The 11,503-nt window shown below is 72.5% G+C and overlaps 2 protein-coding genes across 3 annotated transcripts in view; one reads left to right on the top strand and one right to left on the bottom strand.

The window, feature by feature from the left end:
• The window catches only part of TRIM46 (tripartite motif containing 46), a 29,569-nt gene that overhangs the window by 4,609 nt on the left and 13,457 nt on the right, over positions 1–11,503 (bottom strand). The window lies entirely within an intron of this gene.
• Positions 1,053–9,385, top strand: THBS3 (thrombospondin 3). Of its 2 annotated transcripts, XM_075737045.1 has the most exons (23): positions 1,058–1,246; positions 2,412–2,618; positions 2,790–3,046; positions 3,154–3,256; positions 3,505–3,531; positions 3,843–3,925; positions 4,035–4,086; positions 4,171–4,319; positions 4,524–4,664; positions 4,850–4,927; positions 5,009–5,161; positions 5,278–5,388; positions 5,513–5,620; positions 5,856–6,015; positions 6,131–6,249; positions 6,384–6,436; positions 6,623–6,816; positions 6,891–7,069; positions 7,184–7,232; positions 7,415–7,611; positions 7,691–7,863; positions 8,724–8,863; positions 9,057–9,385. In XM_075737045.1, the coding sequence occupies exons 1-23, from the start codon at positions 1,150–1,152 to the stop codon at positions 9,113–9,115; spliced, it is 2,889 nt and encodes a 962-aa protein (XP_075593160.1). In that variant the 5' UTR covers positions 1,058–1,149; the 3' UTR covers positions 9,116–9,385. The 2 variants fall into 2 exon arrangements, with proteins under 2 accessions (XP_075593159.1, XP_075593160.1); XM_075737044.1 differs by having other exon boundaries at positions 1,053–1,246; positions 4,035–4,319; positions 9,057–9,230.

Below are 11,503 nucleotides of genomic sequence, written 5' to 3'. Positions count from 1 at the left end.
CGGTTCCGCTTCGTGCCCGAGCGCGGCGGAGCGAAACGGAGCGGAGCCCCCGGGACGGGGATGGCTGCTCCTGCCGGGGCCCCGGGGCCCGCGCTCCCTCCCGCACAGCCCCGCACGTTTCCATGGGCAGAAAACGGGCGGGAACCCGCTGGCAGCGGAGCGGAGGGAGGGAAAGCCCCGTGTGCGGTCGGGAGCCACCCCCCGCCCCGTTCCCCGGGGCCGCTGGCTTGCGCCGAGCCTCTGGGGCCGGGGGAGCGGGGCCGGGGCTGGGCCCGGGCCCGGCCCGTTGTTATGGAGCCGGGGGAAACAGGAGTAAACACGGCCGGGGCGCCGTGGGCCGCCCGCCCGCCTTGGCCGGCGCTCAGCGGGGAGCGGCTCGGCCGGCCCCGAGCATCCCCGGGCGGCGCGGCGGGCTCCGGCGGTACGGACCGGGCCGGGCGCTGCCCGCGGGGCACCGCGCTGCCGCCGCCCGAAGGCACGTTGGGGGCTCCCGCCGCGGCACCCCCCCCCCGGCACCCCCGCTCCCTCTGGCCGCGGCCCGAGGCGGAGGGGAAGGAGCTCCCGGGATGAGCTCATTATGTCGCCCCGGGGCTTGGGCCGGGTCCCGGGGCTGATTTATGCCGCTGAGCCGCTCTCCAGGCGGGCTGGCTCCGCTCGCTCCTCTCCCGCACGGGGAAGCACCACCCGGCCCGGGGACCGGCATCCCGCCGTGCGGCACCCCTGGCAAAAGCAGCCCCCGCGCCCTCGGCCGCCGGCGGCGGTCCCCCGGCTCTCCCGGGCTGGGATGCTCCGGCGCTGCTGGGGCGGCTCTGGCTCGCAAGAAGGCGGCCCCAGACTGCCTGACCTCACGGTGAACCGGCGCCTGCCACACTCAATTCCTGTGAGCGGGAGCTGCGCCAGGGGCGGGCAGCGCCAGGGCGGCCGGTGGGTCGTCCGTAGCCCCGGGCCCGGTGCGCCCCGCCCCGCCCCGCTCCTCTCCGCCGGCGGGGCTGCGGCCGGGCCGCCGCGGCGGAGCGCCCGCCGGGGTCCCCGGGATGCGCGCCCGTGATTGACGGCTCTTTGTTTCCTCCTCGCCGGCGGCGCCGGCCCCTCCCCGCTCGCGCCACCCCGCCCCGCCGCTCTCCGCTCCGCACCGGCGGCACCGGCGGCATGGGGGCACCGGCGGCCGCGGGGGGCCCGGTGCTCGGCGCTCTCCTGGCGCTGCTCCTGCTGGGCGCCGCCGGCGCGGCTCGCCACGGGCTGCAAGGTAAGGCTGCTGCCGGGCCGGGCACCGGGACGGCGGCGGGGCGGCCCCGACGGGACGAAGCGGACGGGGCGCCCGGCCCGCTGCCAGCCGGGAGGCGGCGGTGGCTGGAGACCCCTGGCCCCGCTGCCGCCAGCCGGGGGGCCCCTGTCCCGCTCCCCGGCCCGGGGCCGCTGACAGCGGCTCTGCTCGCCCTGGGAGGTCTGGCAGCCGCGCTGCGGGCAGCGGGGGGGGGGACAGAGGCACATTCATCCCCGGAGCTCGGGGCGGCCGCCTGCACCCCCCCCCCCCCGGCCCAGGGTGGGCTCTGCCCGGGGGCAGCTCGGGGCAGGGAGCCGCTGGCCTCGCCCGGACGTCGGTCCCGATGCCGGCTCGGAGCGACGGGAGGGCTCCGGTCGGCGGGGGGCTCCCGGGGCCGCGGTGCGCGGCTGGGGCTTGCCCTGGCGCCGGGGCTCCTCCCGGTCTGCCCGGTGCGGTTGCACGGAGCGGGCGGGGGCACCCTTCCCTTGCGGCGGCGGGACCGGGATCTTCGCGCTTCCCCGGAGCTCCCCGGGCCGGTGCCGAGGGCCGGGCCGTCCCTTGCAGGCTCTCCCGGTTCCGCCGCGCCTTGGCGGGGCGGCCGCGGTCGCTGCTCCGCGCCGTCCGCCGGGGCCGGTCCCGGGGGTGCTCCGCGCTGCCCCCGCAGCTCCACGCGAACTGCGTCCCCGCTCCGCTCCGCGATCTCGCGGGGCCGGCCCGGCTCTGCCGGCCCTGCCCGTCCCGGCTGCGGGATGCTCGGGGCCGGCGGGGCGCTGCGGCCGCCCCCGCGGGGAAGCCCCGGCTGTGGAGCCGGGGAGCAGGGCAGGCTCCGGGCCGGGGACACCGCTGGGCCGCCGGTCCCGCCGGTGGCGGGGGCTCCGCGGGTTCCTCTTGGCCGCGGCGCTGCCGGTCCTGGAGCGCCACCGCGCGGGGCCGGGGCTGGGCGGGGCCCGGAGCCCTCGGGGCTTCCCCGGCCCCCCCCTCCCACCCCCGGGGGCCCGGCGGTCCAGGGACACCCCCGTCCCCTCGGTCCGGCCGGGCTTGTAGCAGACCGGACCGCAGAGCCCCGCACCGGGCAACTCTGCGCTCCTGCAGCCGGAGCTGCGGCTGCCAGTCAGGATGCGACCCTCCCGGTCCTTGTCTCCCGCAGTCATTGACCTGCTGATGGTGAGCGAGGCCCGGCAGATGGCCAGCATAACGCACAAGATCCGGATGGAGCTCCTGACGGTTAATGACGTTTACCTCCTGTCCACCTTCCGCCTGCCCCCCAAGCAGGGGGGGACCCTCTTCGGCCTCTACTCCAAGAAGGACAACACGAGGTGGCTGGAGGTCTCCGTGGTGGGGAAAATCAACAAAGGTGGGTGCCTGCTGCACGCGGAGGTCTTGCCCTGACGTTCAGAGAGAAACGGAGACCGAGTTCCCGCTGTCCGCGGGGTCCGCTGGGGAGAGCAGCGGGGTGCACGCGGGTCCCAGGGGGGCTGCCGGTGCTGGTGGGGAGAGCTGACGGCCCCTTCCTGCTCCTCCGCAGTCCTGGTGCGCTACCTGCGGGAAGACAACAAGCTGCACTCGGTCAACCTGCAGCACGCGCACGTGGCGGACGGGCAGAGCCACACTATCATCGTGCGCCTGAGCGGGCTGCGCGGGGACATGCTGAGCGTGGAGCTCTACGTCGACTGCAAGCAGATGGACTCCAGCGTGGGGCTGCCCGAGCTGTCGGAGATCCCCCTGGCAGAGGTGGAGTCCATCGAGGTGCGCACGGGGCAGAAGGCCTACCAGAGGATGCAGGTGAGTGCCGGGACCCCCTTGGGGGGCTGAGACACCCCCCCCCCGCCCCGCGGCTCTCAGGGACAGGCAGAACCCCCCATGGCTGACGCTCTCCCCTTCTACGTTAGGGGTTCGTGGAGTCGATGAAGCTCATCCTGGGAGGGTCCATGAGCCGCGTCGGGGCCCTGAGCGAGTGCCCTTTCCAAGGAGACGAGTCCATTCACAGCGCAGGTAGCGGCACATCCGCGCCCTGTGCCGAGCAGGGGCAGCACGGAGGGCTCACAGGGTCACCCGTGTGCTGTGGCACATGGAGGTGGGAGGCGACAGCACGTCGCGCAGAGAGCTGCTCCTGCCTCTCCTGGTCCAGGTGTCCCCACGCAGGTGGGAGCTCCTGCTCTGTGCACGTGCTGACCAGGAGCAAGGTTACGCTGCTGGGTTTGGCGGCAGCGCTCGGTAATGTCTCATCTCTCTCCTTGCAGTGACAAGCGTGCTGGCCTCCATCCTGGGTAAGTTCTTCCCCCTTTCCCTGGCGCGAGGGTGATGGCAGCGTTTGGGGCTCCACGGAGGCAGAAAACCCTCCACCGTCTGTCACAGTGCCCCAAGCGCCTGCAGGGCCCCAGGACGGGGTGGATTTGAGGGCACGGGATGTGCTACGGGGGAAGGGGTCCCGCGAGGACTAGGGAGGAGGAGGACGGGTCGTTGGCTGTCTCGTCATCCCAGTTCAGTGCTGGAGGGGGGGGGCAGAGCAGTCCCAGCCCACAGCCCCGGGAGGCTGCGTCTGTCCTGGGGCTGACCTTGTCCTTTCTGCTCCCGGCAGGCGAGCAGACCAAGGCACTGGTCACGCAGCTGACTCTCTTCAACCGGGTCCTGACCGAGCTGCGGGAAGACATTAGGGACCAGGTGAGATGGTGGGGTGGTGTTGGCTGTCCCCGGGCTGGGTTTGCCCACGAGCAGGGTGCCGGTCAATACGCTGCATCCCCCCGACGCTCCGTGCTCTGCTGCCTCGCAGGTGAAGGAGATGTCTCTGATCCGCAACACCATCATGGAGTGCCAGGTCTGCGGTGAGTGCTGGCGAGGCTCTGCTCCCATTTCAGGGGGCAAAGGGCCACCCCGTCTCACCCCCTGCCCGGCCCTCCTCTTCTCAGGCTTCCATGAGCACCGGTCCCGCTGCAACCCCAACCCCTGTTTCAGCGGCGTGGACTGCATGGAGACGTACGAGTACCCTGGGTACCGCTGCGGGCCCTGCCCACCGGGGCTGGAGGGCAACGGCACGCACTGCGCTGACATCGATGAGGTGGGCACGGTCCTGGGGCGGGTCAGCAGGTGACATCTGAGCCCCGGCACTGCCCGAGCAGCATGGGCTGACGATGTTTCCCTTCTCCGGATGCGTCCGCAAGCCGGGGAACAGCCCTGCCGGGATGCCCCCAGGGCAGTGGCCACCCCGACACGTGGGATGCCATGCCCGGGGGTGAAGCCTTTCTCTCTCCCCGTGCCACAGTGTGCTCACGCCAACCCCTGCTTCCCTGGCTCTAAGTGCATCAACACGGCCCCTGGCTTCCGCTGCGAGCCCTGTCCCCGCGGCTATCGGGGCAACACCGTCTCTGGCGTGGGGGTGGACTATGCGAGGGCCAGCAAGCAAGTGAGTGAGTGCGGTACCACGGGACTCAGCCGGTTCCCTGGGGGTGCTCTGGGCTGCTGAACTGCAGGGACGGGTGGAGGATGCTGTGTGCCCGCCGGAGGAGGACAGCTTTCCTGGGACAGGAATGGGCAGAGCTGCAGGCGGGGAAAGGCCCTGGGCGATGGTTTCTCCCGCGCTGTTCGCAGGTTTGCACGGATATCGACGAATGCAACGATGGGAACAACGGGGGCTGCGACCCCAACTCCATCTGCACCAACACGCTGGTGAGCAGAGCCGCCCTGCTCCCCTGCCTGGCATCCTGCTGCTCAGCTCCCCTAACCCTGCCCCTGCCCTCTCTCTCCCAGGGCTCCTACAAATGTGGTCCCTGCAAGTCAGGGTTTGTGGGGAATCAAACGTCTGGCTGCGTCCCACAGAAGTCCTGCAGCACTCCCACCTCCAACCCCTGCGACATCAACGGCTTCTGCGTGTTCGAGAGGAACGGTGAAATTTCCTGTGCGGTGAGTGGGGGACAGGGCCAGGAGGAGGGCAGAGCGCGGGGGGGTGCAGCGGGTATCGGCACAGGCAGCAGTTGGTCCTGTCCTGCTTCCCGGCCCCTGAGTTCTTCTTTCTCCAGTGCAACGTGGGCTGGGCTGGCAACGGCAACGTGTGCGGGCAAGACACAGACCTCGATGGCTACCCGGATGAGCCCCTGCCCTGCATCGACAATAACAAGCACTGCAAGCAGGTGGGCTCCCGCAGAGGGAGGGCAGCGTCCCTGGGCAGGGGGTGCCGGGGCTCAGGGAGCCCGTGGCAGGGCTGCGCTTCTGACCTCATCTCCTCCCTGTCTTTAACGTTGCCTGTGCCTGCAGGACAACTGCCGCCTGACACCGAATTCGGGGCAGGAGGATGCCGACAACGATGGCATCGGGGACCAGTGTGATGACGACGCTGACGGCGATGGCATCAAGAACGTGGAGGTGGCTGTGCTGGGCGGACGGGACGCGCCTGTGGCTCGGGGGGCTGTGCTGGGCAAAGGGCTTCTCCCTTTGGCTTGGTGCTGACACCCTCGGGATACTTCTCCTAGGGATCAGCAGGCTCTGGGATGGTCTTAGCGTGCTGGAGGAGATGTCCTCCCGCCCTGACCTGTGTGGGACTGTGACCTCTTGTCTGCCAGCCGCTGCAGCTCGGGCATCCCTGTCCTCTTCCCTGCAGGACAACTGCCGGCTCTTCCCCAACAAGGACCAGCAGAACTCAGACACCGACTCCTTCGGGGACGCCTGCGATAACTGCCCGAACGTGCCCAATAACGACCAGCGGGACACGGACAGCAACGGCGAGGGTGACGCATGCGATAATGACATCGACGGGGACGGTGAGCGGCTCTCGGGGCTGACCTGCCTGCGCGGGGCCGGGGCTGCTCGCAGAGCAGGGGTGCTGTCACGCGAGGTGGGGGGGGTGAGGGCATCCACCCAGCGCTGTCCTCGCAGGGATTCCCAACATGCTGGATAACTGCCCCAAAGTGCCCAACCCTCTGCAGACGGACCGGGACGAGGACGGCGTCGGGGACGCGTGTGACAGTTGCCCTGAAATGAGCAACCCCACTCAGGTATGGCCGGGGCCAGGCTGGGGCAGGAGGCCCGGGGCGTGCAGGGTCCTGCTGCGGGGGGGGGTCCTCCTGCGGCACGGCTGGGCCCCCTCGCCCTGGGGTGTCCGCTGAACTAGGGCTCTGGTCTCCTCCAGACAGATATGGACAGCGACCTGGTAGGAGACATCTGTGACACCAATGAGGACAGGTGGGGACGGTGCTGCTGCGGGGTCACCTCCCTGTCCCGTCCTGTCCCCTCTCAGGGGCAGATCTGGGTTCCTGGCTCGGGGACCTGGGAGGGGGGACGATGGGGTCTTTGGGGTCAGCGAGGGTGCTCGCCGTGGTGCCAGGTCCCCGGTTTGCGGCGCTGCTCTGACCCCATTCTTGCTCCCAGTGACGGGGATGGGCATCAGGACACCAAGGACAACTGCGCCGAGATCCCAAACAGCTCCCAGCTGGACTCGGACAACGACGGGCTGGGGGATGACTGCGACAATGACGATGACAACGATGGCATCCCTGACTACACGGCACCAGGCCCAGACAACTGCCGCCTCATCCCCAACCCCAACCAGAAGGACTCGGACGGTGAGCGCGGGGCGGGCGGGAGAGGCAGAGCCACGCGGGCTCGGTCCGGCCCTGACCGGGGTGCGTGTCCCCAGGGAACGGCGTGGGCGACGTGTGCGAGGAGGACTTTGACAACGACACGGTGGTGGACCAGCTGGACGTGTGCCCCGAGAGCGCCGAGGTGACGCTGACGGACTTCCGCGCCTACCAGACCGTCATCCTCGACCCCGAGGGGGACGCCCAGATCGATCCCAACTGGGTTGTCCTCAACCAGGTGTGGGTGCTGCCCCCTGTGTTTCTGGGGACTGTCTGCCGGGATGGGAGCAGACGGGGGCTGGGAGGTCCCTGGGGATGCTGGGGACGCCCCTCACCCAGATGTCCCCCACAGGGCATGGAGATCGTGCAGACCATGAACAGTGACCCGGGCTTGGCTGTTGGTAAGAGATGCTTTCCCACCTGCAGACCCCAGGGGACAGCACCCTACTCCCCCCTGCCCCGCGCTGGGGGGTGAGGGCCGGTTCTTTGCCCGGCAGAGGGGTGGTGGGTGGGCTGGAGAGAGCCGGGGAGCAGGGGCCCGTGCTGGGGGAGATGGCTCCTTGCAGCATTTGCCTGCCTGTAGGCTACACGGCCTTCAACGGGGTGGACTTCGAAGGCACCTTCCACGTCAACACTGTCACTGATGATGATTACGCCGGCTTCATCTTCAGCTACCAGGACAGCGCCAGCTTCTACGTGGTGATGTGGAAGCAAACAGAGCAGACGTACTGGCAGGCCACCCCCTTCCGCGCCGTGGCCGAGCCGGGACTGCAGCTCAAGGTGGGTGCTGGCCACCCCACGGGCCGGGTCGGGTCCCCCCCGCCGGCCAGGTCCCCCCTGACGCCCCGTGCACCCGCAGGCAGTGAAGTCCTCGACGGGCCCTGGGGAGCACCTGCGCAACGCGCTGTGGCACACGGGCCACACGCCTGACCACGTCCGCCTGCTCTGGAAGGACCCGCGCAACGTGGGCTGGCGGGACAAGACGTCCTACCGCTGGCAGCTGGCGCACAGGCCCCAGGTGGGCTACATCAGGTGAGAGGGGGCGGGCGGGGGGGGCACCGAGGCCGCTGGGCTGGGGGGTGCTCTGGCCACGGCGTATGGGGAGGATGGTGGCTGTCGGAAGGGGGTTGAGCCCTGGTGGGGGGGGTGTCCAGCCCCAGTGGGGTGTCCAGTGGGACCACACCAGTATGGGGATGCTGGCCGTGGGGATGGGGGTCCCCTTCGGTGTGGCCACCCTGGCGGGGAGGATACTGGGCGTTGGGAGGGGGTCCAGCCCGGGGGGGGGTACCGGGTGCTGGGAGGGGGTCCAGCCCCGGTGTGGTCCAGCCCGGGGGGGGGGGATGCTGGCCGTGGGGAGGGGGTCCAGCCCCGGTGGGACCACACCGCGGGGGGGGGGGATGGTGGCCGTGGGGAGAGGACCTGCCCCCGTGGTGCCGCGGGCGCGTTTCCCCTTTAAGGATCCCGTCGGGGCAGCCGCCGCGGGGGGGTTCCGCGGGCCAGGCCCGTCCGCCCCGTCCGCCCCGCCGGGCCCCCGCGGCCATTGTCCCGTCGCCATGGCGACCCCGCCGGCCGCCGGCGCCTTTCACATGCAAAGCGCCCGACAAAGGCGGCGGGGCCGGGCCGGGGGCGGCGCGGGGGGCTCCATCCCGGCCACAGCGGGGGGCCCCGGACGGGGGTCCGGTCCCGGCGGGGTACCCCCATCCCAGCCCCCGCGGGATGCCCCGTTCCCGGTCCGGTGCGCCCATCCTCACCCCGGGGCGGGATGCCCCAGCCCGGTGCCCCCGGCCCCCACCCCAGCCCCGGGTCGGGATACCCGGCGCTGGCCCCGGTGGGGTCCCGGTGGGGTCCCGGTGCCCCGCTGACCGGCCGGGCCGACTGTTCCCTTCCCGCAGGGTGCGGCTGTACGAGGGCCCGCGGCTGGTGGCTGATTCCGGGGTGATCATTGACACCACCATGCGTGGGGGGCGGCTGGGGGTCTTCTGCTTCTCCCAGGAGAACATCATCTGGTCCAACCTGCAGTACCGCTGCAACGGTGAGCACCGGGCTCCGCCCCCCCCCCCCCCCCCCCCGCCGCCACACCGACACCGCACCGGGGCGGGGGCCGAGAGCTCGCAGAGCATCTCCTCTCTCGGGCCGGGGCCGGGGGGGGCCGGGGGGGCTCTCCCGCTTTACCGGGGCTTGGCCCCCGCCGCCTCCTGACGCCCCCCCCCGCTCTCGCCCCGCAGACACGATCCCCGCCGACTTCGAGCCCTTCCGCCGGTTCCTGCTGGAGGGACGGGAGTGAGCGGCCGCGCCCGGCCCGGGCCCACCCCCCTCCCCCCCCGCCAGCGGCACCCAGGGGCGCTCCGGGCCCCGCAGCCCCTCCGGGCCGCCCCCTCCCCCCCCCCCCCCCCGCGGACTTTGCACTGCCGGTAGCGGCGCGTGCGGCCGGCAGCGGGGGCGAACGGGGCTCGGCGGGTGCCGGGGCTGCTGCCCGCCCCTGCCCTGCCCCGGGCGCTGCCTGCTGCTGTGCTCCCTGCCCCAAGTCTGGCCATAAAGTTCTGAGTGTTTTCTAGCCTGCGCGCCCGGTTCCTGGGGGAGTCCCGGGGCCCCGCTGCCCCACCCCCACCCCCCCACCCCCCCGTGCTCTCGGCTCCGTCCCTTGCCGTCCTCCCGGTACGGTCGTCGCGGGGGTGGGTAAGGAGCCCGGTGCCCGGGCGGTCCCACCGGCGGAGCCCGTGACGGCGGGAGGCCGGGACGAGTGCAATATTGGTAGGCGAGAGCACAACACTGCACCGCATCCCGTCCCTCCCGCCGCCCCGGAGGGGAGCGGAGCCGCCGCCGCTCGGGCCGCTCCGTGGGAACTGCGCGGCGCGCGCCGAGCCCCGGCGGCAGTGCCCGGTCGCCATGGGGACGGCTGTCCCGGCAACGCGGCGGAATGTGCCCCCCCCCCCGCCCCGCCCCGCCCCGGAGCGCGCGGGGCCGGCACCGGCACCGGCCCGGCCCCCCCTCCCCCCCCCCCCCCCCCCCCCCGCCCGCGGCGGCGGCGGCGGCGACAATGGGCGCGGCGGCCCCGGGCCCCCCTCTTAAAAGGGCGATGCAGCGGCCGCGCCGGTGCCGCCGCCTGGGCGAGCGTTGTCCGCCGCCCGTTCCCGCCTCGGGGCCGCAGCGGGACCGGGACGGCGGGTGTCCGGGGGTGTCCGGGGGTGTCCGGGGGTGTCCGGGCATCACGGCGGCGCTGCGCGCACCTGTGCGGGGCCAGGGCAGGTGAAATCACAGCTCGGTACCGAGCGCCTCCCGTCCCGCCTCCCCTTCCGGGGGCTGCACGGCGGAGCGGGGCTGCCAGGGGCGTCCGCGGGGTCCCGGTCCCCGTCCCGGTCCCGGTCCCCGTCCCCGTCCCGGTCCCTCTCGGCGGAGCCGGGGCGCAGGACGAGCGTTGCGCGAGGCCGCGCCCGCCAGGGGGCGCCGCAGCTCAAGAGCCGCCGGCGGGGCGGGGTCGCGCGTGGGGCTGGGGCGGGCCCGGGCCGTGGGGCGGGCACGGGCCGTGGGGCTGGGGCGGGCCGTGGGGCTGGGGCGGGCCCGGGCCGTGGGGCTGGGGCGGGCCGTGGGGCTGGGGCGGCCCCGCTCAGCCCTACGGGCACGCGTGGGTGCCGTGTACGGCCGGCGCAGCCGCACGGCTCCCAAGGCCCGTGCTGGTGACCGGGGGTGTTTCCGTGGGCTGGCGTGGGAGGGCAGCGGGCACTGGGGTTGCCCTCAGGGGACGGGGACGCGGCACTGCGTGTCCGGCCCCTTCCTTTCCCTCAGATCCCCCACGCGGCGTGTCCTCTGTGGTTTGCTGCCGAGTGAAATAGCGCAGATCTCGAACCCCTGCTTGGAGCAGGCTGGGGGGCCGGGGGGGGCCGGGGGGGGCCGATGACCCACGGGCCGGGAGCGGGGAGAGGCACGAGGAGCAGAAGGTGGCGGGTGTGGGAGCAGCAACCCAGGCGAAGGGCGGTGGGAGTCAGCAGCGCTGTGCGAGGTGGCAGAGGGCTTTCAGGGAGGTCGTGTTCACCCAGAGCTTGCTGCCTGTGCCCTGCCTGTGCCCTGCCTGTGCCCTGCCTGCATTCCCCTTGCCTGGCACCAAGGCTCTGGACCCTGTCGGGGATGGGGTACAGCTGGGTCCCCTCGCGCCGGTGCGGACACCCAGGCTGCCTGTCTCCGACCCCGCTGTCACTGCAGGGTGGAGGGTCGCTCCTCTCCGCTCCCCTCGCACCAGCGTCTCGGAAACCCCCCCCGGCAGTTCAACTCCAGGCGGGACCAGGCAAGATGCCGGGTGTGGGGGCCCTCACCAAGCCCTCCCCGGGAATCGGGGCCCTCCCTGGGAATTGGGGCCCTCCCTGGGAATTGGGGCCCTCCCTGGGAATTGGGGCTCTCCCACAGGGCCAGGGCAGGGAGGGACCAGAAACGCTGGTGTGGTCTGGCCGTGCCAGAAGCACGTGTCACCGGGGAGAACAGGGGCTCTACGCCCTGGCACCGGTGGCACCTGGTACCTCTGGGGTGGAGCATCGGCATCCGGCTTGGCACCCGGCATCGGCCTGGGCCGGGGGCCGTGCCCTGAGTGGGAAGGGGGTCTTGTGCCTGCTGGGGCCCTTGTGCCTGGGGGAGGCCCTGGGGCCTGGCAGGGAGGTTACTGGGAGGTACTGGGAGGTACTGG

Source organism: Balearica regulorum, chromosome 28, assembly GCF_011004875.1.
Source record: "Balearica regulorum gibbericeps isolate bBalReg1 chromosome 28, bBalReg1.pri, whole genome shotgun sequence".
Taxonomy (NCBI): Eukaryota; Metazoa; Chordata; class Aves; order Gruiformes; family Gruidae; genus Balearica; species Balearica regulorum.
The sequence above is the reverse complement of the archived record's forward strand: the minus strand, read 5'-3'. Positions and strand labels throughout refer to the sequence as shown.